The sequence below is a fragment of the Paralichthys olivaceus genome, chromosome 16, assembly GCF_024713975.1.
Source record: "Paralichthys olivaceus isolate ysfri-2021 chromosome 16, ASM2471397v2, whole genome shotgun sequence".
NCBI lineage: Eukaryota > Metazoa > Chordata > Actinopteri > Pleuronectiformes > Paralichthyidae > Paralichthys > Paralichthys olivaceus.
In genome coordinates this window covers 3,353,802-3,380,123 of record NC_091108.1, presented here as the reverse complement: position 1 = coordinate 3,380,123, position 26,322 = coordinate 3,353,802, and the positions used below count along the sequence as shown (strand labels likewise).

Genomic DNA, 26,322 nt, shown 5'->3' with positions numbered 1-26,322 from the left:
AGTCATTCTTCCAGTCGGATTTGAGTGACGGGGTTTCCTGCCCACGTGTTTATCACGTACGTCCAGCTGACTGCTGCCTGTCACGTCCACTCGCGGGTCAAACGGCCTCGAGCACATTGAGTTTTGAAGTGTGTGTCTCTGCGTCATCTCACCTTTATTCTTGTCTCAGTACCACATCACCTCTGACAGGTGAGAGACGGAGCAGACGAGGGATCAGCTGCTCTCTGTGATTTTAACTTCTGGTTTATTTTATATTCTGTGCAGAGAAAATACAACAGAAGATTAAAAAAAACACTAGACTCAAGCTTGAATGTTTTGGCCTGAAGTCACGAAACGTTTCCCGGGACGGTGACGGCAGGGAAGGACAAAGTGAGTGGTGATGAATAATAAAAGCTCTGCAGCTGACGTTCTCCTTGTCTCTCTATCAAACCCCAGTGGGTCCCCACATCGGCAGATACTGCGGCCCGACCTCCCCGGGACGCGTGATCTCCTACACCGGCATCCTGTCCATGACCATCACCACCGACAACGCCATCGCCAAAGAGGGATTCTCCGCCAACTACACCATCCGTGAGAGGAGCCTCCCCTCGGGACACGAAGATGAGGGTGAGCAGATGGATAAGTTGTGGGGGGGGACAGGATTCATTCCCTCCATGTGTTTGTGTTGTGTAAAAATACTATCACCTCTTTCACTGTAGGCAGACTGGTATAATTGAATCTGGTTAATTGAATCAAACTTCAAGTGTCTTTGAACAAGACGCTGACTCAATTCCAGCATCAAAGGAGCCCGTCTATGTGCGACCTTTGACCCCCTGACCTCCATGTTGGAAGGAAGACGAGCAAAGACAATTCCTCCCTTCAGGGGAAGAAAATCTAAAATTTTTTCCCCCATGTGGTTGTTGCGTGTGTTCCAGTCCTCTTCCAACATAAATCAACTTAATTACAACGAATCTATTCCAGAAAAAAACATTTTAAACATAAATAAGCTATTTAATGAATATTGAGACAAGTCGAATTCATCGCTGCATCGTTAACAACACACACGACAAGGGTGAAGCCGATAAGATGAAACGTTCTCGAGACACATTCAGACAGATCTGGAATCAGCAGATAGAAAGTAGCTGATATATTTAAATATTATCCCGTAGCTCAACTTTAAATTCAGAATGTGGTTTTGTGAAGACAGTGTGGTTTCATCTGTCTGACCTGGTTCCTGTTGAACAGAACAGCTGCCTCTGTCCCACGAGGACGGTAGTTTAAGCTTCTCGTTGTGTCCACATGGTCTTTAACATTCTTTAAAGTCATCCGTCTGCCTCGGTTGACTGTGTGACCTCTGCAGAGCCCGTAGAGGTTTAAGTTATGTTGGTCCGTATGGTTCTTACACTCTGCTGACCTCCACCTCCGTCACCCCTGTTTCAGGAATGCGAGCGTGCACAGAGGTGAGTTTACGTACGGTCCTCCGCTGACTTCTGGACACTGGACATAAAATCTTACAATTTACTGTTTACGTTCAAAGTTAAAGAGCTTGTTTTTAGTGTCTGTGAATTATTCTTCTGAGCTCAGCTGCACAATGTGGTCGCTTTAGTTCACACACACTCAAAAAAGAGGAATTTAAAAAATATCAGAGATTCACAAAACCCGTGGTAGACTGACTTCATGAGCAGGTGGAGTTTGACATTTTACAGACTTCTCGTTTGCTTCCAATATAAAAAAATCCAGTCAGTCGTTTTAAGACGTGAAGTCCGGACAGAGGAACCAAGCAGCTGATTGTCAGAGACGTTCACAACAACAGGAACATTCATGTCACCAAGTTGTCTGGACTTTTTCTGGCATTTATATTTGTTTTCTATCCATAATTTGTATAAAACAGTGAAAACACGGCACCGTTCGATCACTGTATCGTTACAGGTCTTTATGAATCACTGTGAGAGCCACATGTTTGTTGGATGAAGGTGAATCACCACAGGGGTCAGAGTCATTATCTGCTCTTTGTTTTCTTTTCTCGTTCGTTTTTTGCCTCAGGGGCAGAAGACGTGGTGTGTGTGTGTGTGTATGTGTGTGTGTGTGTGTGAGACATTGATGGTGACTGCTCTTGACAATGTGATAATATATAGATGTAGTCTTCATGTATCAAACATGTCTTCGTGCTCCATTGTGCCTCTGAGAGATAAAACCGACCCTGTAGTGTTAACTGGGATGACTGCAGAGCTGCAGTGGTGTTAGACAAAGCTCCAATTATCTTAGCTTAAGTAACACACAACCACACACACACACACAGACACACACTCACACACAGAGACAATTACTCTTGCCGTCAGACCCCCAGCTAAGCTCAGCAGATTGAATTAGAGCCTCTCAGACCAAAGCACAGAATCTTTTCTCAAATTTTTTACGACTCATCCAGGGATTCACATCATCAGGGGAAACTCTACCTCACGTAGATGAATTAAATCATTTTTGATATCTCACCAGTCGCCCCCTGGAGGCTGGCTGCAGTACAAGACATGAACCCCGCCTCCTCCACGTTAGCATACGGAGCACGGACCAAACAAAAAAGAACTTTTTTAAAGAAGAGGATTTTCTATCTATTCAAATAAAAGCCTCTGGAACATGACGGCTGAAGGAGATGAAGCTTGAGCTGTGACTGGACTGTGAGATGTCATCTGACAAAACCAGCTGTAAACAACATTTATCAGATTTTTACACCGGTTTCGCGTCTTCAGCGTCTTTTGAGAATTTCCAGAAAGAAGTTCTGTTCTGTCCGGAGCTTTGCTAAAGGCCACAGCGGGTTTCAAACTCAGATATCCAGCAGTGAATTTATTTTATTTTCTCTCGCTCCGTCCTGCCCGCCACCCACAGAAACAGCCTCCAGCCGGCTCTTTGACCAGCTGAACCATCGGTGGGGAAGCCAGTTTACGCTCCCTGTCTTTCCTTTTGGGCGGGAGACGGAGGGACGGGGCTGAAGTCTGTCCCTCACGCCTGCTGTGAGGGGGACAGGGAGGTCATGTATACAAATAAGAAAAAGGGTGACAGAGGTGGAGGACGAGAAGAAAAACAGAAAAGTAGAAGCTATAAAGGACGAAGGAGCTTTTGAAATTGTCTCTTCAGAGATGCAGACATGCTCTGTGAGATTATCCAAGATAAAGTAAACTTTACGATCACGATGAAGGAAAAACGACACAGGTATGAAGAAAGAATGCAAGAGAACAGTGAAGGTGTGAAGAGCTGAGAGTCAAGTTACATGTGTCACCTGAAATCAACTAAAATTCACAGTTTGCAGTTAGTTCCAGCAAAAGTCTGCACTTACTGTAAAAGCTGAACCATAGAAGCATCACACAGAAGTGTCAGATTGTGTTGTTGTGTTGTGGTTGATGCAGCCGACCGGCCGCTCAGCGGGGAGCAGGGACGGACTCTTTACAGCGTCTGGGCGTCGCTCACTTGTTTTTCTGCCCGAGTCAGAAACAACAGGAGCTCTTCCCCTTAAATGTTTACGACTTTAACTTGAACTGTTTCTTTGAGACTCTGGAGATGATGAATGATTTATTCGTCCATTAGGAGCAAACTTCAGTCCCCTCAGTTAACAATCTGTGACATAACTTTTCAGAACTCGTGTTATCGCAGATTGTGTCAACAAATAAAAAACAAATTTCCCTTTATGACCCGACGATAATTCATGTGCGGTGACATGATTCACAACAGTGACCCGATCAGCGCCTCCTCATTTGTTGATACTGTGGTCTGACAAAGACATAAAGTTTTTTTCACAAAAAAACGCCCTTAAATTCAGCATCTTTGTACAAGTACTTTCTTATAAAAACTTAGTCATTGTAGAAGTTTAGTTGCAGACGATAACGACTAAATGATGCAACAATGCTTGTGTTTGCTTTTTATTGATATTATTCATACGAGTCGGTTTCATTAGTTTGTTTTCTTTTGCCTGAGGTCCTCAGAGTCCCTTGAAACGCCGCTGCAGTGAGGACACAGTCATCCGCTCAAAGAGAAATCCATTTTGGAGTTTCATTGATTCAAATGATCTTTACAAAAAGATAAATAAAATAATATTATTCAGACTTGTGTATAAAACCCTCAGGCCTGTTGTTGCTTGTTAATGAGTTTTCTCTGTCTTCGTCAGATTTTGCTTGCATGGAGCCGCTGGGCATGGAGTCGGGGGAAGTTTCCTCGGAGCAGATCAGCGCCTCGTCCCAGTACAACCCCAACTGGTCCCCTGAACGCTCGCGCCTCAACTACCAGGAGAACGGCTGGACGCCCTCGGACGACACCGTCAGGGAGTGGATTCAGGTCAGTTGGTGTTTCCATCCCTCCTCCGCCGTCTGTCTGTCGGCAGGATCACGCAAAAACTACAGAACAGAGTTAATTGAAACTTGGTGGAGGGGGCGGGGTGAGAGCCAAGACAGAACTCAGTAACTTTTGGAGCAGGAATTATTTTAAGATGGCGTCACTTGAATTCTTACTTGAGAAAAAAGAACAAACATTGGTGCTCAGTTTAGAGCTCGATCTCAAAGTGTAGAGTATATGTTGGTTCACTCTCAGAGAAACGATGTCGTCTGAGTTTGAACTCGTCTGTGCCGCTGAGATCTTCTGCTCACATCTGGTCTGAATATTGTTCACTCATTTGTCCCACTTCTCTGCATGTTATATGGATACAGAATAAAAAAGGAAAGTCAGGATGCATTATTTAGTGGAGCCTGCCGCTCCTGCACAGTTGACATTTGTCACTTTCATTGTGAAATCTGACGTAGCAGCCTGAAGTCGGCGAACACGGTAAAACAGCAGCTCAGTGTTTTTCAACGTGTTCAATCTTTTTCTGGTCGAGGACAAGCTTCAGTCGTGTTTGGCTCCGTCAACACAAATTCCTGCATCTGTTTCAACCTTGAACCAAAGAGATCATGTTCAAGCACAAGTTATTATTACTGTGGTTATTACAGTAATTACTTCCTCATTATAGTTAAACTGCTGAGAACAACAACATCCAGGCTTTGATGAGGTTGAAACTCAAACAAATTACTATAATATGAAGTATTATGAAGGTTATTATTATTATTCACGAATGTGGAAGAATCTAAAACTATTTTCTTTTCACATACAATCTTATCTTAACTCGTCGTAGCCACGATCAGACAAGATGTTCGTGTTTTAAATCTCGAGGTTTGGTTTTAAAATGTGATTCAGCTTCCGCAGCCTGCGGAGTCCTCTGATGTGTTTGGATTCCTCCTGGTGCCAGAATCATAAGACGTGGCAGGAAGACAGGTCACCGGAACTCCAGATACGTAGGAGTCGTAGTCCCCTTGTAATTGGGCTTTGTGTTTTTCTCAATAAGAAAATAGTAAGGTGCGGCCGCGGAACTTCACGACTGTCCCATTGTCCGTGACAGGAACTCATACAGGAAGACTCACAATGCCCCTCGCAGTAAGAACAGGCCGTCACTTCCTTCCTGAGGGGGTTACAACAGGAAGCAGACAGAAAGACGGCCTCAGCGCTGGATTAGTCCGAGTGGCTCTCTATTGTCTGTCTGGGGACTTCTTTTAGCTACCGGGCAGCAGCTGAGCCCTCTGGGAAATCATGATATGAAGGGTTGTGCTTTAATGGAGGTTAATGTGTGTGTGTGTGTGTACGATGAGAGCCTGGATTTACCTGGAGGTCGTTCACTTACGTCAAATATATGTAGGATTAACGTCTCTTCCTCATATTTTTTTTTCATTTTAGCAAGATTTAAAATTTAAAAAATGAAAAGAGACTTTGGATTTTTGGTTGTACATGTTACACAAGACAAGAAAATGAAGTATCCCGGATACAAATGTTTGTGGTGTCATTTGGAGCCAGAGTCTGCGAAGAAGCGATCGGCCACTAACATGGAGGAGGCAGGGTTTATGACCTGTTCCAGATGCATACAAACTCTCGACCCACCCAGTGTTAAGAAGATCAGATAAACAGCACTCGAGATTATTCAAAACTAGAATCCAGACGGACAGAGAGTCCTCAGATTAGATTTAACAGACGGATCCTAAAGTCAGGCAAAGACGACTTCATGCATCCAGTTACATCTGCAGCTTTTTAATTCTACAAACGAGACTCGATTACCAACCAGGCCGAGCGCAGGCCCGACCCATCGGGGACGTCAGAGGCCCCGGGTTCACTCAGCGGCAGTGAGTGCACAGTAATATGATTAATAATAGATAATGTTCCAGCACAGGAGCACTGGTTTGTTTTTGAGCCTCTGGGCAAAATGTCACTAAACTGGCATGTGAAGCTAATCTGCAGCGTGCACTCCACCTGCACAACACTTCAATATACAACAGGATACGTCCACAATGCAGGGGCCGTGGGTGGAACAGGGGGGGGGGGGTCCATTTGTTTACACAAGAAGTCTGGTTTATTTTCATTGTTTAATTACTCCTGCAGAGGGAAGTGCTGTTCGCTGGGGTCAGGTCAGGAGGAAGGAGAAAGTAAAACCATCTCTGTAAGAATTTAATTGTATATTTTATAACACTGTTCGATAAACTCAGTTCAACCTGCTGGGAAGTCTCACCCATGACCTCTCGCTCCATCCAGCGCTCAGTTTTTTCATTTAAAACAGCACCAGACGCCATGTTTGCAGATTTCAGTTCTCTTGCGGTGATTCGATGAAAGTGCTTCAGTAGGATATCGGCGGTTTTGGCTCCTCTGCGATGGTCAGAGGTGAATCTGACGCCAGTGTTGCGTCCAAGAAAAAAACCGACAGAGATGAAGTGTTTGCTTGTCTGCACCTCTGATGATGTAATGTTTGAACGACGAGGACGTTCATGTTCCTGGTAGTAACAACGTGATGATATTAGAGTTTCAACAGCATTAACAAAATGAACCAGTTCACTCATTTTCTCCATTTTAATGAGAAAAACTACTTTTTTGATGCACTTTATTAATAAAAACTTAGCGAATACAACTTATTAATGTTTATCAAACAGTCAAACTGTGAAAATGTGCTTTAGAGTCATGAGTTTTTTAACAGAGAGCAAACTTTACCAACTCTTTTGGAAGAACTGACCTGCTCCTCGACTTGTGTCCCCACGGTTCTAAATCTGAACCTATTTATATTTCCTGCAGAAGTTTTCCTTGTTTTTGTTTTTTAATTTAAATCCAAACTTTAGATCCCAACAATTACAGTGAAAGTGAAAGCTCATTTCTCATGCGATAAAGCACCTGCCACAGTTTGCTGAGCATGGATCTGCAGAGCCTCTACCGCCCGACCTCTGACCCGCCCGGGTGTTTTCCATCACGCTCGGTTGAGGCCGTTCCTCGTTCGGCTCAGCGACCGTGAGATTTGCAGCGGCGACCTCTCAGTCACACGCTCTCCTCCTCCTGCAGCCTGCAGGCCGGTTTTCTGTGTGAGGACAGTTTTCTGTTCCGCTGGCACCGACCGTCCCCCTGCCACAGTGATTTATAGCCTCAGACGCAGAGCTGCTGCTCGCCCTCCGACTCTCTCAGCCATCTGAGTGATGACTGGTGGTTTGTGTGAAGAGAATATCCCACTTTATTTGATTAAGTGTGATGCGTGGCCAACTCCGCACAGCATGGTTTGCCTCACAGCTTCCCATTCATCTTACTTGAAAAAGAAAATTATGACTTGGTTAATTCTTGCATGTCTGCCTCCTCCTCTGCAAACACCTCTATTATTCATTTAAAGGCATTTATATTTTATTGATACTATTTCCAGGTTACTATTCATAATGTTGTCGGGTGATGTTACCCATGGCAATTTGGATGGCGGCAGACAGTCAGCTCATTATCTTGCTTTATGATGAATCTGTAATCATATTTTTCACTTCAGTGACTCATTTCATCAGCGTGCTGGTGTGTATGTGCAGTGAAATGGAAATACTGCATTTGATTGCAAATATCCACATTTTTATTTAAGTGAGTTTTGACAGCAGATTTAACGGCATTGCTCACGAAGAAACATTTTACTTATGCAGCAGGAAAATGAAAGCAAAGTAGAAATGAGCTTTAAACTTGGTATTTAATGTGGAAATTATAGATTTATTCACATTTGCAATATTAAAGATCACTAAAGTTGGGTTTTAAATACTTGACAGAAGTGAAAATGCTTTAAAAATCAGATCAGATAAAAATACTGGCTCTATATGTAAGAATGTGTCCTACAGTGGTCAGTGGGTGCATCTTTACAAGCTGCAGTAAAGTGACTTGTTATTGAACTCTGTGACGTCAGCCCAGGAAAGGCTTCCTTCCCTCCTGACTCCAGGTATTTATAGACGCCCTGCTGTTTGTCTTCAGGATCTTTTTGACGCCACCAGGAAGAGCTCAGTGTTGCATCTGGAGAACACATTTGGGTTTTGTGTGAGAGGAGGTGTGTTGTCGAAGCTGGGACGGGCAGGAGGGGCCTACAGAGAGCGCTTGAGGGTCTGGTGATCCAGAGCGGACCTCTAGAGTGAAGCCACAGCGATCTCACGAACCAGGAAATATCAATAACCGACGGGAACCTCCACTGTGTCTGTGCTAATCATGGATCTAATGTTGTAATCAATAAGGGGGAGGAGGCATGAGAGTAATGAACTTTAATTTATCACAGAAAACAAAGATCTAATGAGCTTTGGTCTCATTTTGGATTTAAACCTCAAGGCTGTTAAACGGAAGTGTTTCGGAAATGATTCCTCTTTTTTTTCCTCAGAGTCGTTTTACGATCCTGTAAACGTCAGCCATCGGATTAACATAATCGTGTTAAAGTTCTGAATAAAAGCATTACGTGATTATTCAGCAAATCAGATCAGACGCTTTGTGTAAAGTCGAGTTTTGTTTATAATTTCACTACACATCATTTAGCTCATGTATTTTGTATTAATGACTAGTATTGCAATGACTACTCAGTAATTAGTTAATGATGAAGTTATAACTACTGAGTACTCAAGTAATACTAATGCAGTGACGACCACTGAGCTCAGCAATAATTAAGAATAAGCTGTAGCAGATATAATTCTCTTGTATTTCTTAGTATAGAAACTTGTGCATGTGGTGAAAATGTTTTTTTCTTTCTCTGGATCCTCGGGGGTGGGGGTGGGGGTGGGGGGGGGGGGGGTGGGGGTGGGGCAGACGACTCTTCCTTGAGTTAAAGCTAAACCCTGAGAAATAACCGACTCTCTCTAACCGTCTCTCTTCACTATCACTGTTGCTGCAGTGTCCTGTTCTGGCAGGAGGTGGCCGCCTTTTTGTTCAATCTGGTTTAGACACGCTCAGACTGAATTATGTCTCCTTCCTGCATTTTGTTCCCTTCGTTAGAAAAGCTCCAAGTGAGACTATTTTCTGTGGCGAAGATGGAGCCTCTGCCAAGTGTTGAGTAATTAGAAGATGGAAGAGCAATTAGCTTTAGTCATTGTACTGAGGAAGTCTTTGACCGGCTGCTCTAGAAAACATGGAATGACAGTGAAGCGGATCCAATAGGTGACTGTCTTCACCAGCTTTGCTTTATTTAAACCCAGTTGAACCCGTTATCTCATTCTACACCAGCACATTTATTTAATATTATTTATCTGGATTTAAAATAAGCCGATGACCCCACCGCTGCGTCCCTACGCTGGCTCCCTGTTAGATTTATGACCTTAAACGGTCCTAAATACCTCTGTGAATTATCGACCTGGTGTTTGCCCTCTCGACCGCTGAGATCCACGGATGGAGTCCTGCTGATTACTCCCAGTCACAGTGGGCGGCAGAGGGAGACCAGGCGTTCACTGTTCGATCCCCACAGCTCTCAGCCGACCGAACACACAAAAGTCTTTAGTTTGAACCTCAACTCGAAACCTTTCTTTTGTGTGACGCTGAAGAAATGTTTGACAGAGGTTTTTATTTCTACGCTTTTATTAATTTGATTTTAAATCCTCTTTGCTCGTGTTCTTTTGGTTGGTTTTATTTATTTTCTTGTGTTTGTTGCTAAGCTACAATACTTGTGTCATTGAATTACCATATGTATGTGTTTTAACACCCTCGTACATTGAGGTTGCAGTAAATAAGACCCTGATTATTCACACTGAAACACACAAAGTCTTTGTGTAGCACGCCTGTGATTCCAGAATGCAGGTGGAACATATTATATCATGCTGACTCTCATATTCAGGTTAAATTCAGATTTTAACTAGAAAAGTTTTATCCTCTAATGTTCAGAAAACACTTCCCTCCATTGCTGCTGCTCCTCTCTTCAGCCTCTGTCTGAAAACACATTGTTCAGGGGCGTCAGACCAGCTGCTAGGTGCATTACACAAATATAATATATCACCACAATGGGGTGGAAGTAAATGGACTTGGGGCTTTTTAACTTTGTAAGATTTACATTCACAAAAAACGTCTTTAACAAACTACTTACAGAAATGACGGGAAACCGATAATTCTCAATCTTCTTTGTGACTTCTTCACTTTGTGACACAACTCCTGACGCTGTAATCAACAACAGACGTTAGCTTGTTTCACATGCGCGGCGTATTTGTCACATACAGCGTGTGTGGTGTTCAGGGGGTGGGGGGGATAAATCTCATGGGAACTTAGATCAGGAAGCAGCCGGGAATGACGATGGCGAACAATCCCACAAAGCCTGGTTTCCCAGGGGTCTCCCCGTCAGTCACAGAGCCCCAGCAGACCGGCGGGAATCTATTTTCTTCTCTGTTCCTGAGTGAGCATCAGTGGGAAAAGTTCGAGGCCTCCGGTTCCTTCCCATGTACAGTATCGTGGTGATATAATTACACACCATATATTACCCCAGCATCCATCACTCTGAAGGGTTGAGTGTATTTTGGTCGCAACTGACGATTTTCAAACTCAACAAACAAGCAATTTAGTTAAGTTTAAGTGGAGTGAAATGGAAATGAACTCGTTTAATACCCAGTCATGAAAATAAATCGATTTCACTTGGTGCTTTAATACAGTTGGAGGAACTTGATGTGATAACTATATATGGAGCTGCAGTCTCAGTGAAGTCATCTTCATTTTAGATAAGCTTCAGTATTTGTGGACTGATTTAAAAAAGAAACCCAGTGTAGAGCTCCGTGTTATCACCGCTCCTCACTTTGATGATAACTATCTTTTTTCTTTTTCAAGCACATTGAGCGGCCTTGTTTCTCGACACCGCTCCGCAGCAGTGAGATTAAAAAGCCTCGGCCATTTCAAAAAGACTTTTTATCTGTTGTTTGGGGCCCTAGATGATAATTTAGTGAAACACTGGGGGAGAAAGTGTCGTCACGAGATGCGATAATGTCGCCGTAATTTCATTTTCAGTGACCTATTTGAAGGATTTCTGTGAAACTGTTTATTCCAATCACCCTCTGTGTAAAACCAAAATTAAATCACTTCCAAAAAAAGGCTGTTTTATAAGGTTAAGCTCTTATTTTTCTTTTTTAGGACGTCTGTGGAGACAAGGTCTGAGTTTGTTCGCTGATCTGGGAAATTAGTTTATTCAGTCTAGTCGTACAATCAAACTGGTCATTGACCCTTTGGACTCTGACTCACGTTGGTTATTTTAAGATGTGAAAGTTCATCACCTCGTCTCAGCAGATAACAGTGGAGGTCTGTAGAGTCCTGACAGTTTTTAAAATCCTTATTTGTCCAAAACAAAACATCAACATGGAAGTTGAGCGATGCTGCTTATTTCTCAGCTTCATCCTGAAGTCACTTTGTCCACTCACGAGGTCAGAGGTACCGGAGACATGGAGACAGAATTGTTGAATGTTGAATACATGGAATGAAACTTTGAATTTATACATTTGTCTGTCTGTCTTATTGTAACTAAACAATATGTGAAGAGCTTCTCTTTCAGTTCATGAAGTCCCCGTAGCCGCAGCAGCGTCAGAGCGCAGTGCCATCACACACGGCCATTCACTGTGTTTCACCTTAATTACATCACCTGAAAACTATGTCAAGCTGACCATACAGTGTCCGGGGCCCTTCCTTGTGTCTGGGTGGAGATTGTACACGGGGTGTTGTCGGGCACTCCTGTGATATTGAAGACATGCCGAGGTCGGCCTGATAAACAGCTGCCTGTAGTAGTAGGTCTGCCACGATTAAAAAGGGAGCGACCTTCCTTGTCAGATGAATGGTATTAGGGCGGGGCTATCGGGTCCAGTGTGTTACTGACGTCCTCATAGTTTAATATTGCTGCAACGAGACTGTGAGCGGACTAACTCATTGTCACTCACTTTTAGCTAAAGCACCCACGCGTTACACAAGATGGCCGCAGGCACTGCGGTGAAGTCTGACGTCAGTCAAGTTTCATTCAATATATTCAAAGGTTTCATTTCCTGAACGGCATTGCCATAATATGTATATATATATATATATATATATATATATATATATATACACACTAACACCCTACAGGTCACACTCTAGTCATTAGTGATGCGGGTGGACAAGCGTAAAATTGATCCAGAGCTGGTTCCCACCACACACACACACAGTCTGCTGGATCAGCACCCCAAGGCTCAGACCTCAGTTTCCTGGATCCCCGACTCAACTGGTTTGAATTAAACCTAAACATAAAACACATTTTGCTTCATCTGGTTCTAAATTGAAAAGAGCAACATAGGATTTATTCCGAACCTATGGTGTAAATGATCAAGATTCATGGTTTATATACTGAGATTATGTTTTCGTGTCTATTTCCACAATCAAAATGACTGAGAGGATTTTAAAAAGCTATTTAATCTGCCGGCGCCTCGTCTCATCAGGTGTAAGTGGCTATTTGAAGAGAAAATGATGGAGGAGTTCTCATTACTTACAATACTTGTCAGCAGTTTAGTAGTGAAGTATAAAGACTGCATAATTTCCCCTCAGAGGTCTTGGTTATGTGGTGTGCGTCTGTCTCTCCAGCGTCCTGCTCTGAATTTCACTGTCTACTTATGGACGGATCACGGTATAATTAATGAGATCCGAGGCCTCGTTGCTTCAACCGAAACACCGGCAAGAGACCGAGGAGCATTTGTATGATGATATTTTGTGTCTTTATGTATAAGTGGGTACTAAGTAGAACGTTTTAACTCACAGATTACATCCGCTCGTAACGTGAAGAGGAAATCTCTGAAGAATTTTTTATTTTTTTTGTAGAAAATTTGCTTCTTTTTGATGCACTTACACTCTTTGACATTTTAAGATCCACTTAGAACAAACACAACCTTGTGCCGGAGCAGACTCGGGTTTAATTCAGAAGTTTTGCACCTTCAGGCTCTCATTTCCTTTGAGTGTTTTTTTTTTTTTTTAAGAGAGCTGGTGAGAGCTTTTCTCATTTACTGTCCCTTTGGATGTTCCAGCACAAATCCACTTATCCCTCATGTGCCTCAGATGAACTCCAGTCACTGACACAACTTAACCATTGTCTGCAGATTTTAAACACTTATTCACATTTAGATATATATCTCAACTATCATCCATTACTTTCAGTCATACATGTATATTTCACACAATATTCATCACTTATATACTTCTATTCTAACCCTAACCCTTTTCAAATCATGATCCATCACTTTTTGATATGTATTTATTGTTTTTCGTCGTATATTTAAACTGTTTATCCTTTTATTTCCGCACTAGTTTTACTTTAACTACTTCAACTTCCACCACGTTGGCCTGAAACATTTGCTCACTGTTTCTGCTCATTCAGTCGTTCATGTAGTGTTTCGTTGTTACGGCCGAACAAACATGTCGATCTTTTTCTTTAAAGTCAAATCTCCATTTCTTGGAAACTAGCTGAGCTGCTCTGAGCGTCCTCGTGCAGCCATGTTCTCCCTGAGGTCTCCTGGTGTTGATCCCGAAGGTTTCCACTGAATCCTCGTCTTTCTCTGTGTTTCCAGGTGGACTTGGGATTTCTCCGCTTCATCACAGCCATCGGGACGCAGGGAGCCATCTCAAAAGAGACCAAGAAGCATTACTTTGTCCGCTCATACAAAGTGGACCTGAGCTCAAACGGAGAGGACTGGGTCACGGTGAAGGAAGGCTCCAAGCAGAAGGTGATAAAGTTAATGACGACTCATTTATGCTGTAACAACCCTTGTTGATATAATGAGTAACGAAGGACTCTGCATTCTAATCGATGGGAGGGAAGTGTGGACGACTGAATCAATGTTTTCTGAGCCCGGCGACGTTTGGCAGCGTGCCTAATGAGAACGTCTGCTTTACATCCTCACTTCGCTCATCACGATCTGAAGCGGTTTCCACGGAGGAGCACTGCCGCACAGGAAGTTCTCTGACTGACAGAGTTTCTCATTTAATAACATTCCGATGGACAGGTTACAAGAAACACTGTGTTAAAAATCTCAGCTACTGTTAAATGAACCCAAGGAGAAAAACATCTGGTGCCTTGTGTTTCAGTTTCAACAGAAAGAGAGGCTTGAGGTGTTTGTGGTCACAGGTCAGGGGTCAAACCAGGTTCTGCTTAAACCGCAACACGTCAGGAAACAGCAGGAGAAGTTACAACAGCAGATGGTTAAAGTGACCGGGGCATTGAATCTGTAGTAGCTGCACTTCATACCTAAACTACAACGTGAAACCAGAACTAACCAGATCAAATCTAAACAATGGATCGGACACATGATCTGATATCTGTGGAACAAGTAACAAAGTGAACAGAGGCACTGATGTGTGATTTTCTCGTCTTCAGATCTTTGAGGGGAACCACAACGCGGTGGCCGAGGTTCAAGCTTTTCTTCCCAAACAGTCTCTGGCTCGCTACATCCGCATCCGCCCCATGACCTGGGAGCAAGGCATCTGCATGCGCTTCGAGCTCTACGGCTGCAGAACATCAGGTAACAAACTCACCAACGTCTCCGTCCCTACAGGGATCATTACAGTTTAATGTCATCTCAGGTTTATCTACTGTAACACACACATGCAGGTTTGTGCTGTTTATCTTCTAAAGAAGAAAATTATTTCCAGATATTACGGCATTATGATATAACATGGGTCAAATTCATCAGTTTTAGTTTCTTTTTATTTAACCTGATTAGTTTGTCTTTTTTAAGAGTTAAACAAATTTTCTAAACCCATGATGTACTTTCACATTGGACACAGTTATACAAAGAAAAATACTAGTTTACAGACATTAATTGATTTCCAGAAGCCTAATTTGTACCAATGCTTAATGGACCTTCTTTATTTTTTTCTTCTTACTTTAACCTCTTTTTATCGAACCTGATCCGTTTGAATGAATACTAAGATATAGATGTAGAAACCTGTGATGTGCTTTCACACGTCCAAATGTTTTTTTTAGACATTGGAGACAATTATACAAAGAAAAATGTTCTTTTAAAGACATTAATGGACCAAAACCTGGTATTGATTCGTACAAATGCTTAATGTACCTTATTGAAGACAAATTCTTCATTCAAAAGGCTTTTTACTCTGGAGGAAAGAAGTGACAGTCCAAAAAAAAAAAACCCCTTGACGAGTTTCACCTTCTCTTGGCGCAGGTCGACGTCTCTTTCAAACCGCGTACTCTCCCTTTATTTCCATTTTCTCACTTTTACACATCGTGAATCAAGCGAACATCTTTTTGGCCGCGGGATGAGAACCTCCTGCTGCTATCTGTTGATTTAGAATAATCGCCGCTTCCAAGGCGAGAGCAAACTCCCACAGAAGGACACCGTTATTCATTACAGAGGAGCAGCAGAAAATCACGCCGCCTCATTACTCATCCTCCAACATTATGTAAACCTCGGTCCTTGATGTGCAACAAGCCACTCTCGGTAGGAAGCTTCATAAAGTAGAGATTAGACTCTTATTCATGGGAGGACAGGCGGCAGAGTGCGAGACGGGTGATTCAGGAGATATAATGATACAACCGGGGAAAGTGTGTGTGGTGTATTTGCACATGAACAACTATTAATACTATTCACTCCTGCGCCCATAACTTTAAACTTTAGATTAATTCAATTTAAGGTTTGGTTTTTGTTTCTTCTTTAATTTAAACCATGCTATTTAATGAAGTGATGAAATGCCTTAAGGCTGTGGACTTGATAACCCTGGAAAAGGTAGCGGGCTCAGATAGAGGGGTTTGAACAAATAAGATAAAAAATGTTTCAGAAACATCTTAATAGCCATTTTCTTGGATTTCTCAGCCGGTCCTGGAGCAGGTTTCATTAACGAGCATTATAAGTTTACAATGTGGAGGAATTAACTTCGTCGGTAGCTGTCGTTAAGCACCAGACACGACTCTGGAAGTATTTGACAAACACAAACATCACACAGAGACCAGGACCAGGTTTCAGGCAGGATATTAGACGGAGCTTGTTGTGGATAACGGATTTGACTTGGCTCACGATGACCGGACCATTGTGTCCAAGTATTTTGCAATTTCATTAAGTTTGCTTATTCTGGGAAAACCCAAAAAAAGCCACAAGCTGACGTCTCTCAATTATTCAGTAATTATCCCCGTTTATTTCTGAATACTACAGATTGTATCGCAGCCTCGAGGCCACAGGAAGCGTTTCCTTCAACGTGGGCGTCAGTGTCACGTACCCATGAGACGTTAATCCACTGTTAAAGTTTGCATCTCCACCTGCGAAATCGGGCTCTTGTGCAAATCGGAGGATTTCAAACAGAAAATCTTCAAATAACCATCTCAGGGAAGATAAATGGATCTGTGGTGTTTGAACTGTGTGTAAAAAGTTCAAACACCAGAGGGTATCAACCAAAACCGCTGACTAAAGCAGTGTCAAGATAAGGATGGCAGTGGTCGTCCTTATCGCGCTCTACCCCTTTTTCTTATCCTGCGTTCTCTCCCCCTCCTCCCTGCACAGACTACCCATGCTCGGGGATGTTGGGGATGGTGTCGGGTCAGATCTCGGACGCCCAGATCAGCGCCTCCTCCTACGCCGACCGCGGCTGGGTTGCTGAGAATTCCCGCTTGTTGACTGGGAGGTCGGGCTGGACCGGGCAGCAAGTCAAGCAGCCCTTCAGGAACGAGTGGCTACAGGTGGGTTCAAGAGTCCGACGTCGTAGTTTGAGGATAAGAACCGAGTTTAGTGGTCGATGAGAAAGTTATTGAGCAAGATCTTGAACAGGGGTTGAAGCCCTCAGGTTAGGAAGCACAGATGTAGACACAGCTCCATAGTGTAAATCCTTTATTTATATCATAGAGCTGTTTCCAGACATGAACTCCGGAAAGTATCCAGAGGCCCTTATCACATTATCGTTTTTTCCAAGTTTCAATTTTCAGGAAAATGTCCAGACTTGATGGAGCTCTGACGGCAGCCAGTCTCAGTGGTTTTCTTTCTCGTCCTCGCCTGTAGGTGGATCTGGGCCAGAACAAGATGGTGAGCGGTGTTTTGATCCAGGGAGGGAAGCACCGCGACAGGAACGTCTTCATGAAGAGGTTTAAAGTGGGCGTCAGTCTGGACGGAGAAGAGTGGAACATTGTGAAAGAGGAAAACACCACCAGGCTAAAGGTTGGTTTATTCACACGTCTCTCAGAAAGACGATTTCCGTACATGTCACTGATTTTAAATGAATTACACAGAAGAGAAGCTGAGGTGAGCTTTTGTCTTTTCTGTATTTTGAGGAGTGAGGGAATCTGTTAAATGTTGTTTAAATGTCAAAATGTCAGTTACATTATCAACCCGAAGAGATGCGTCTGTTATTTTTTTGACCTATGAATTTTTAGCAGTAATGTGGTCCACGTCACACGCAGGCGGAGAGAAGGGTCGAACGACAGGGGTTGACCCTGTAAAGATCAGCTGCCAGTCACACATCCTAAAAGTAAAAATATTGCATTACATATAGAAATGTACTTAATATATCAACAAGTGTTTCAGTCAGGAGTTCTGGAGTTAGAGTTGTGGGATTTAAATAGAAACAAAGGAAATTGAGATAATAAAATTTAATTTATTATCAACGAAAGGAAAAGACTTTGGCGCAGGAAGTAGAACATCACAGGAAGCGCTCATATGAATGTCTCATCGGACGGTTTGAATCTCATAAAATGTGAACTATCTTCTTCATCCAGTTTTTAACTCCCCCTCCCTTTTCTTTATCTTACAATTTCCACGCTCTCCGCCTCGTTCGGCGGCAGCATGTTGATGCGAGCCAACGCAGATTACCAGAAAGTAAATTACGAGATAGCCAGATGAAAGCTCGCCGTCACGACACAAACCTCCTCTGGCTGTAATCTGTAATTCCTGAAAGCCATCGTACATACGGACGCTCGACTCGCCGCTGACGCTGCTCCTGGAATGAAATGTTTCGCCAAATTACAGACTGCTTTTCATATGAAATGCTGCTGCCTGACGTTCTCAACTAAACCAGCGACATATGGAAAAAATAAAGCTCAAGGGGAATTAATGTTGTTGTCGCGGCAAATAATATTGAGATGCAACAAATGAATAAGAGCCAGAAGAGGAGAGAACGAGGTTACACATGAGAACAGAGCAGTGGATTTAATGAAAATCGTGAAGTCAGGACGCAGCGTCGATGTGTTCGGCACGTTTATTTATTCCTTCATTCGCCGACTGATTTCTTCTCTCACTCATTCGCCTGACATCACATCTGAGGTCCCATAATCCTCCTGTGGTGTCATTAACTTCTGCTCCGCTGCTGCAAGGACACAGTCAGAGATATTATGGAAATCAACCTGCTGACGGGTGAAAACCCAGCTAATGTGACTCCTGTGTGATTCCTTTATCAACAAAGTTCCTTCATACAATACTTCATTATTTATTCAGCAGAGAAATTCAAGGCTGTGCCTGAACTGAATTAATAGAAATGAAAATACAAACTTAAAGTTTTATTTTTAATCGTTTTTAACTCAACAGCACGTGGACGGATTTTCACCAAACGTGGTGTCAATATTCCGGGAGAGTTTATCTCTCGATGTAAAACTTTTACAGCTGATTGTTCGAAGGTCAAGATCGACAAAAAACACACGTCCAACACATCTCTGCAAAAACTCCAGTCTCGCTGAGTCTAGAGCGAACACGTAAAGATGTACTGATCAGAAAACCATCCTTGATCACACGTCGACTGTGAACGCGACCAAAAAACCTAAAGATCGAAAAGGTCATTTATGATTTCATGACAGGAAACCTACCGCCATGTCATGATGATGTCATTATGGGGTTTATACAGAGGGTGTGTGTCGCCCCGTCAGATGAAACATATTCTCCATATACACCAACAGACGTCAACGTGGACAGGAAGTGTCGGACCACAACACGAGGTGACATCAGAGTTCTGAGGGTCACAGACGACCACTAGAGAGACATTAGAGACACAGACTCATAGTTTCTAACCGTCCGTACGTCTAAGTGACTTTGACCCCGAGAGGAAATTCATGTCCCCTCTTCCTCTCCTCGCCCGGCCCCGTTGGTGCGACACCCTCCTCCTGTGTGTTCCAGATGGCAGGGCGGAGGACGAGGTTAGCCACCAGACTCCTGCTGACTTACTGCAGACGGAGATGTAGATGCTCCTCTGTCGCTCCGCTCGGCCTCTTCGCTCTGTTTCCTGTGTCTTTTTTTATAAAACCTCTTCAAAAGACGAGGAAGGAAGGAAGGCTCAGTGAGGCCCGGGCCGCTCCACATGGATTTAACACACACACACACACACACACACACACACGCATGTACATAATGTATGTGCTCATGCATAAAGATGAGTGAATATGTGGCGTGAGACCATCCAGAGGGTAGAAACCCTGAAAGAGGGGCTGTTAGAAAGATGTTGATTAAGCTCAAGATTTCAAATGAACATTAAAGAAAATACAATCTACATTATAAGTAAGACGGATGCTCTTTAAGGAATCAAACTTCTAGTTGTGCTATCGTATGATAAAGCTCTGTGAAGGCCTTTCTTGGAAATATCATAGAGATTTACACATCAGCTGACGTTTCTAGAAAATTAGCCGGAAAATATGGAACCTTGTGATTCTCCCACGCAGTTTATTCACTGTGAAAATGAGTTAATATGGAAGTGTTGAAAGATGTGACCGCTCCCCATATAGGTCATGAACCCTGCCTCCTCCAGGTTAGTGGATGGGACATGGACCAAACCAACAAGTCGGAGTTCACATCAAATACGTTTTTCTCAAAGATGTTTCATTGTCATGTTAGGATGTTCTGATCACACTGGTGTTTGCTGAAGTCTGAATAAGTTAATTGATGATGATCAGTGTCAGGACCTGCAGCTGAGACCGACTCGTCACTGTGACCTCGATACCGGTCTGTGATATAAACAGGGAAAGTTCTCATATGGTGATTTTTTTTTTTTTTTTTTTTTTTACAAAACACATGTTTTTCCCATTCAACTGAAACCAGATACTGTGATGTCACATACCTGCTGGTAGATAATAAAGATAAGTGTGACAGCGTCGACACTCAGGGGCGATTTAAAGTATTTTCATTCACTCTCATCCTCCCTCATAGTGCCACACTGCAGCCTTTAATAAATCACACACAGGGAAACTTTAGCCGCTCAGACAGAGTGAGTGTATTCGGTGTCCGACCACTTGGCTCCTGGAGCGACAGTAAACGTTTTCATCTGTGCTGCTTCATGTTGGGACGATGAAAGGATGAACTCTGGTTCTGATTTCCTGCCGTTTGCTTTGGTTTCCTCCTTTCATTTCGTCTCAGCCTCTTATCAAAGCGCCTGATCAGAAGCAGACTCAGATCTGAACAGTGTTATCAATTGTTTCATTTACGTCCGGCACAGGACGAATAAGTTTAACTCTCTGTTTGAACAAAAATAGAAAAAGATGAAGACGAGTCCATTTCTTTTCCCCGTCCCTCGGACAGAAGAATTGTTTTTCTACTTTCATGTTCTTTCATTATTATTCGTCGTTCTTACGCTCATAAGAAAAGTCTGAACTCTACTTTAATTAGTTTCGTTTCTGTGTTTTCCCTCAGATATTCGCTGGGAATCAGAACCACGACACCCCAGAGCTGAGGTCCATGGGTCCGTTCCTCACACGCTTTGTCAGGATCTACCCGGAGAGGGCCACCACCGAGGGCCTGGGCCTGCGACTGGAGCTGCTGGGCTGCGAACTGGAAGGTTAGTCAGTTAATGAGTTAACGCGACACTGAATTAAATGTCACGTGACCTCGTGATTCCTCGGAAGTTCTGCTACTGACGAGGTGTTTCCGCAGCGTGTTGAGAGGAACTCCCTTTTCCACAGACTCTTTAACTTTTACATTCACAAAAAACATTTATAACAAACTAAAGGAGAGAAAAATATAATTTGTCTCCTTTAAAATCTGCTTCACACTTCAACACGCATCAAAAGAGAAATTAAATCTTTACTCCTAAATGTGATCAACCACTGCCTGGAATCTATCGTGGTGTAAAGAGGAAGTTGGAGCGAATACAAAGGTCTAAAGTACAAACTGTACATGTGTAAAACTTTGCATTTAAGTAGGACAAGTTTAAACTGGATCCGATTACTGGGGGAAACTTGACTGTCGGCCCCTTGAAGGTAATTTGTCTCAGCACATTATGTTTTTAATATCACTTTGTTAGACCAGGGCTGAAATTAAAGCGGAACACTCCTGTGGTTTCTGGCCTCGACCGAGTTGCTCTTGGTGCAGAACAACGCTCAGCTTTCACAAACCATAACCAAGAACAGAACGACGCAGCTGAATTACAGTTAGTGACGCTTCACCTTAGATGGTCGAGATGACTCCGGGAACATGGCGGTTACAGCTGCTTCGTATGAGGGGGTTTTTTTTGGGGGGGGGGCATCGAGCAGCAACTGAGAGTAGACATAAAAACAATACATACACTTCTATTTGTTCTATACGAGGACACACAGCAGATAATGAAAGCTGGGAAAACTGTCCATACTCTAACTTCTTCACCATGTTTCACACAAGACATTTTAATGGACTTAAGTTCATGGACAGAAAACAGACTGTGACTCAGTGTGTTTTATTCTAATGCACTCAAATCTATGAGGAAAACAGCAGAAAGCCATGAAAGGTGTAAAACACAACACCCACACGAGGTATTTGACAAGCGTCTCGAACAATGGAGACTGTGCTTCCATAAAGAACGACCCCGTAGTTACGTTTTATTGTCGAATGACCTCGAGCAGGCGTGTGAGACGACGTCAGGGCTTTTCAGCAGAAGCCGTAAAACAACATTATTACGTTCAAGTGACCGAAGTAACTGTGACGGGAACAAAAGAAGAAGTCAGGTCATAGAAATGAATGGACGGACAAATCATGTGACCTTTGGCCAAGACTGATTGAAAAGTATAAAGATGCTGATGCATTAAATAAATGGGAATTATTTTGAAGATGACATAAACTTGATTTTCAGTTACTTAAAAAAGCACAAATACATCCAAATATATCAAACTTGAATCAGGAACATAAACATTTTTTACGTAAAATGTAAAAATCCTCATATCGGTTTATTTTTATGGTCCAACTGATAAAACTCTAATCAAGAGTCAACGTGGCGTCTTCGTGTTTTTTTATTAATAGCTGTTACTGTTTTTTTCCATTGGTTTTGGGTTAATATTCACAGTAACATTTGGGGGAAATTCAGAGAGGAGATAGAAGACATGAGCTCAATATCCGACATGTCATGTGACACCACTGCTGACGAACATGGACGTAGACTCCTCCCCTCTGGGATTTCCCTGTGACGCTGGCGATTCCATGGCGCCTCAGACCTGTGGAGAATTGAGTCTGTAATTCAGGTTTCAGTTAAAACCATGAGGCTTTCTCTGAGTGCGTCCAGATGAAAGACGTCAGTGTGGATCTCATCCACCTCTGAGCCGCTCCACCTCAGTTGTTCCAAGTCACAAGCTACGAAATGTGAGAGGAGAGGCCTCACATCAAAACATTTTGTGTTACTAAACGTCTTCAATAGGCGAGTCGTGGTTTTTTTTTTTTTAGATGTATTTATATTCCTGTGTACGTGTTAATCTGCTGTTTGTTGTAATGAGGGAGAGAGTGTGTGAGAGGATGAAGAACATTATCTCTACTACTGCAGTGGTCAGAGAGGGGGGGAGGGAGGGAGAGATAGGCGGGGGGGCTGCTGATAAGAATAAGGGGAGCAACTGTATGTGTGTGTGTTTGTTCAGAATCACTCAGCAGTTATTTCTACACACATATATATATATATATATATATATATATATATAAGAAGAGGGTGCACAGACAGGAGAAAAGAGGAGTGTGTGTGTGTGTGTGTGTGTGTGTGTGTGTGTGTGTGTGTGTCCAAGATGAATAGTTTTACTTCAAAAGGAAAGAACAAAGACGACACACACACACACACACAAGTGACATGACACAGACATGTACACACTCATATGTGTACACTGTAAAGGACTAACAGATGTACATAAGCACACACACACACACACACACACAATCAATCAATCTCCACCTCGCTCTCTCTGACACTCTCTCTCTTTTCCATTCAGAAATTACAACGACAGCGCCCCCTACCACGGCCATCGTCTCTACGCTTCCAATGACCACGTTCGGTGCCACCACCACGGCCCCGACCACCGTGCCGGGCACCACCCAGGCCCCGGACTGTGAGGAGGGAGAACAGGACTGTGGCGGCGAGACGGAGGCGCCCGACATCTACGACGTGGTGACAGGTACGTCACCAAAACTCCTTTTTACTTTGTCCCCAACATAATTTATGATGTTTGAAAAAACTAATTGGAACGTTTTTAGCAAAGCAATGAAAAAGATCAGAGTGAAAACAAATATTTAAAAACATCGAAATGTTTGCGTCGGTAAAATATTCTCCGTCCTCCTCACAGTTTGAGTTTTGCGTCGTTGTTTGAACGTTGACTCTTATGGATTTTTTCTCCCTGTTTGAGATGCGTCGTATTAATTTCTCCTAAAATGAAGTGAGCGTGTGTTGGCATCTGTGTGGGTGGGACCCTCGCCCCCTTTGACCTTTGACCTCACTTCCACTCTCCCATCTGTTTGTAGCAGGAGGCTTCGCAGCGGCTGACCCAAGCACTGACTTCATGCCAGGTGAGGATGTCCACCACCATCTGCTTCCATGTTTACTCTTCTCATCTTTAATTCATCCCTCTCCTCATCTTCTCTTCTCGCCTTCTTTCATTTTTCATTTTCTCTCTTTCTCTTTTTTCTATCTACCTGTCATCTGTCCTCGAAACTTCTCAAAGTAGATGTAAATTACAAATGAATGCACCAGATTAGTGCGTCAGTTCAGGCAGTGTTCCCGTCCGTCGACTGTATAAAGACGTGACGGCTCCCAAAACAGAAGCCAAAGCGCCTTGATCGCCCCCTGGTGGCTGGCTGCAGTCAAGGTTATAAATCCTGCCTCCTCCGTGTTGACAAATAGGACATGGACCAAACTAAAAAGTCAAATACATTTTTCTCAAAGATCATTGCTGGTGCTGGTGCACATGAACTGTTTTCAGACATGAAACTGGAAGAACACAAATATCTCAGGATTAAAAAGAGTAAACGTAGAAGACGAAGACGTCGACTCGGAAAGACGAGGAGATTCCAGAGCTTTAGGAGATAAGGTGTTGTCGACGCTGGTGTTGCTGTGGTGTAAACAAAAACAGGATTTGCACAGCAGAATTTATGTTCTGCCTCCTGCTGCTCAACGCACACGTCTCATGTTCCGGACGTTTTCCTGCTGTTGTGAGCACGTGTGACCCGAACGATCTCATGCTGCCAGAAAATTTAAATTTCCAATTGAGTCTGGAGATTTTCTGGAGTTCGTGTCTGCAAACAGTTTAAGAGACCCTGAGGTTGGCTCGTCTGCAGACACATTCACAGCTTGGTTTGTTTTTCTGCATTAACGTCTGAGTATCATTTCACAGTTTATTATCCCAGTAAAGACACTTAACTGCCAGACAGAGAGCGAGAGGGATGAATGGACGGAAAGGTGGAATAAATGGTCGCAGTGACAGAGGGAGGCAGAGAAAGAAAAGAGAGGAAGTGCCAGCAGGAGGAATGAATAGAGATGAGATAGAAAAAAGCTGGGTGAGAGGGAAGAGGAGGAAGAGGTAAAACAGAGGAATGGATGGAGGTGTAGTGAGAGAGTGGAGTGAGAGAAGAAAGGCCTCTTGGGTCTCAATTAGAGCTGAAGCATGGCGTGAAGACAGCTCGGGGTTGGAGGGGAGGAGGGTTGCAGCTCCACGGTCATCTCTGCATCCTATTAGCCTCTCAGAAACAACATGTCCAGTGTTTGAGACTCGTGCATTCGTCTGGGTGCTGTGGTGAACCACTGCCGCCAGTCGACCGCTGGCACAGGCAGAGAAACAGGGAGGGAGATGTAGGTTTTTTATGTTTGAGTTTTTTTTCAGGGGCCACATCCGCATATTGGTGGCACCACGCCCTTCTCTGTGGAAGGTCCCTCTGTTCCTCTCCCTCGCTCCTTCTCTCCCTCTCTTGATGTCCTGATCCCAAACACATGTATGTGTATGTGTCGCTGTTTTCGATCAGCGGTGCCGTCTCGGTTCCTGTGTTTCAGGGAAAATGCCCGGCAGCGCCGCGCCGCACACACAATCACAACCCTTCTTCCTTTTCATTCCGTCGGTACAAGCTTTTTGTTTCGTGCAATACGTTTCCCACAAGCTACACAATTTATACCGAGTGTACAATACAGCAGGAACAGCTTTGTTATATCGATGTTACAAGGCTCGCTTTTATTTCTTAGGGCCGTCTCACCCTCCTCCACCTCCGTCTGAAACTTACAGGATCGTAGTGTCTGACTTCGTGCAGCTTGACACGCAGCAGCGTTTTAAGAAGGATGTGTATCAGCATATTGGATGTAATGAACGTAAAGATGTTATTTACATCTATAACCAGTCTGAGTACTTAAATACATGAGTTACACAACTGTTCCTGGACCACCACCACCACCACCACCGCCTCTTCTTCCTCCCCCATCTCTCACATCTGTGGAGGAACACACAAATCTAAAATGATCGCTCTGTGGTTGTGTGCCGCCATCAACCAGTGTTGTTTCAGTCTACAAACGTCTTTTTATGATGTCACTGTGACCTTTGACCACTGAAATCGAATCAGTTGCTTCGTGAGTCTGATTGAACATTTGTACCAAAGGTGACAGGATTCCCTGGAGCTGCTCCTGAGGAATCGTGTTCACAAGGTGGCAGCGAGTCCAACTGAACGTTTGTACCAAATTTGAAGAAATTCCCTCAAGTTGTAATTGAGATATCGTCTGTAGAAGAAAGAGACGGATGGACGGGCTGTCGCTGGCAAAAAATATTCCCTTAAAGAGGAATTTCTTGATAAACGTTGGGTCATCGTATCACTTAGAGCCCTAAAATCATTTTGAGTCGTAATGAATCGGCAGAAAATATCAGATTAAATATTTCACATA

General features: G+C 43.3%; 1 protein-coding gene across 4 annotated transcripts in view; it reads left to right on the top strand.

Annotated features, from left to right (window-relative positions):
* LOC109639080 (neuropilin-1a-like) overlaps nt 1-26,322 on the top strand; it is a 60,257-nt gene that overhangs the window by 28,170 nt on the left and 5,765 nt on the right. For 2 of the 4 annotated variants that reach the window (XM_069511033.1, XM_069511034.1), the window contains 9 exons: nt 436-606; nt 4,133-4,299; nt 13,839-13,994; nt 14,645-14,789; nt 16,782-16,957; nt 17,274-17,429; nt 20,877-21,021; nt 23,402-23,584; nt 23,931-23,972. In XM_069511033.1, coding sequence (XP_069367134.1) covers nt 436-606; nt 4,133-4,299; nt 13,839-13,994; nt 14,645-14,789; nt 16,782-16,957; nt 17,274-17,429; nt 20,877-21,021; nt 23,402-23,584; nt 23,931-23,972 — 1,341 coding nt within the window. Of the gene's footprint in view, nt 1-435; nt 607-4,132; nt 4,300-13,838; nt 13,995-14,644; nt 14,790-16,781; nt 16,958-17,273; nt 17,430-20,876; nt 21,022-23,401; nt 23,585-23,927; nt 23,973-26,322 lie in introns of all 4 variants that reach the window. The other 2 variants (XM_069511031.1, XM_069511032.1) reach the window with 1 other exon arrangement.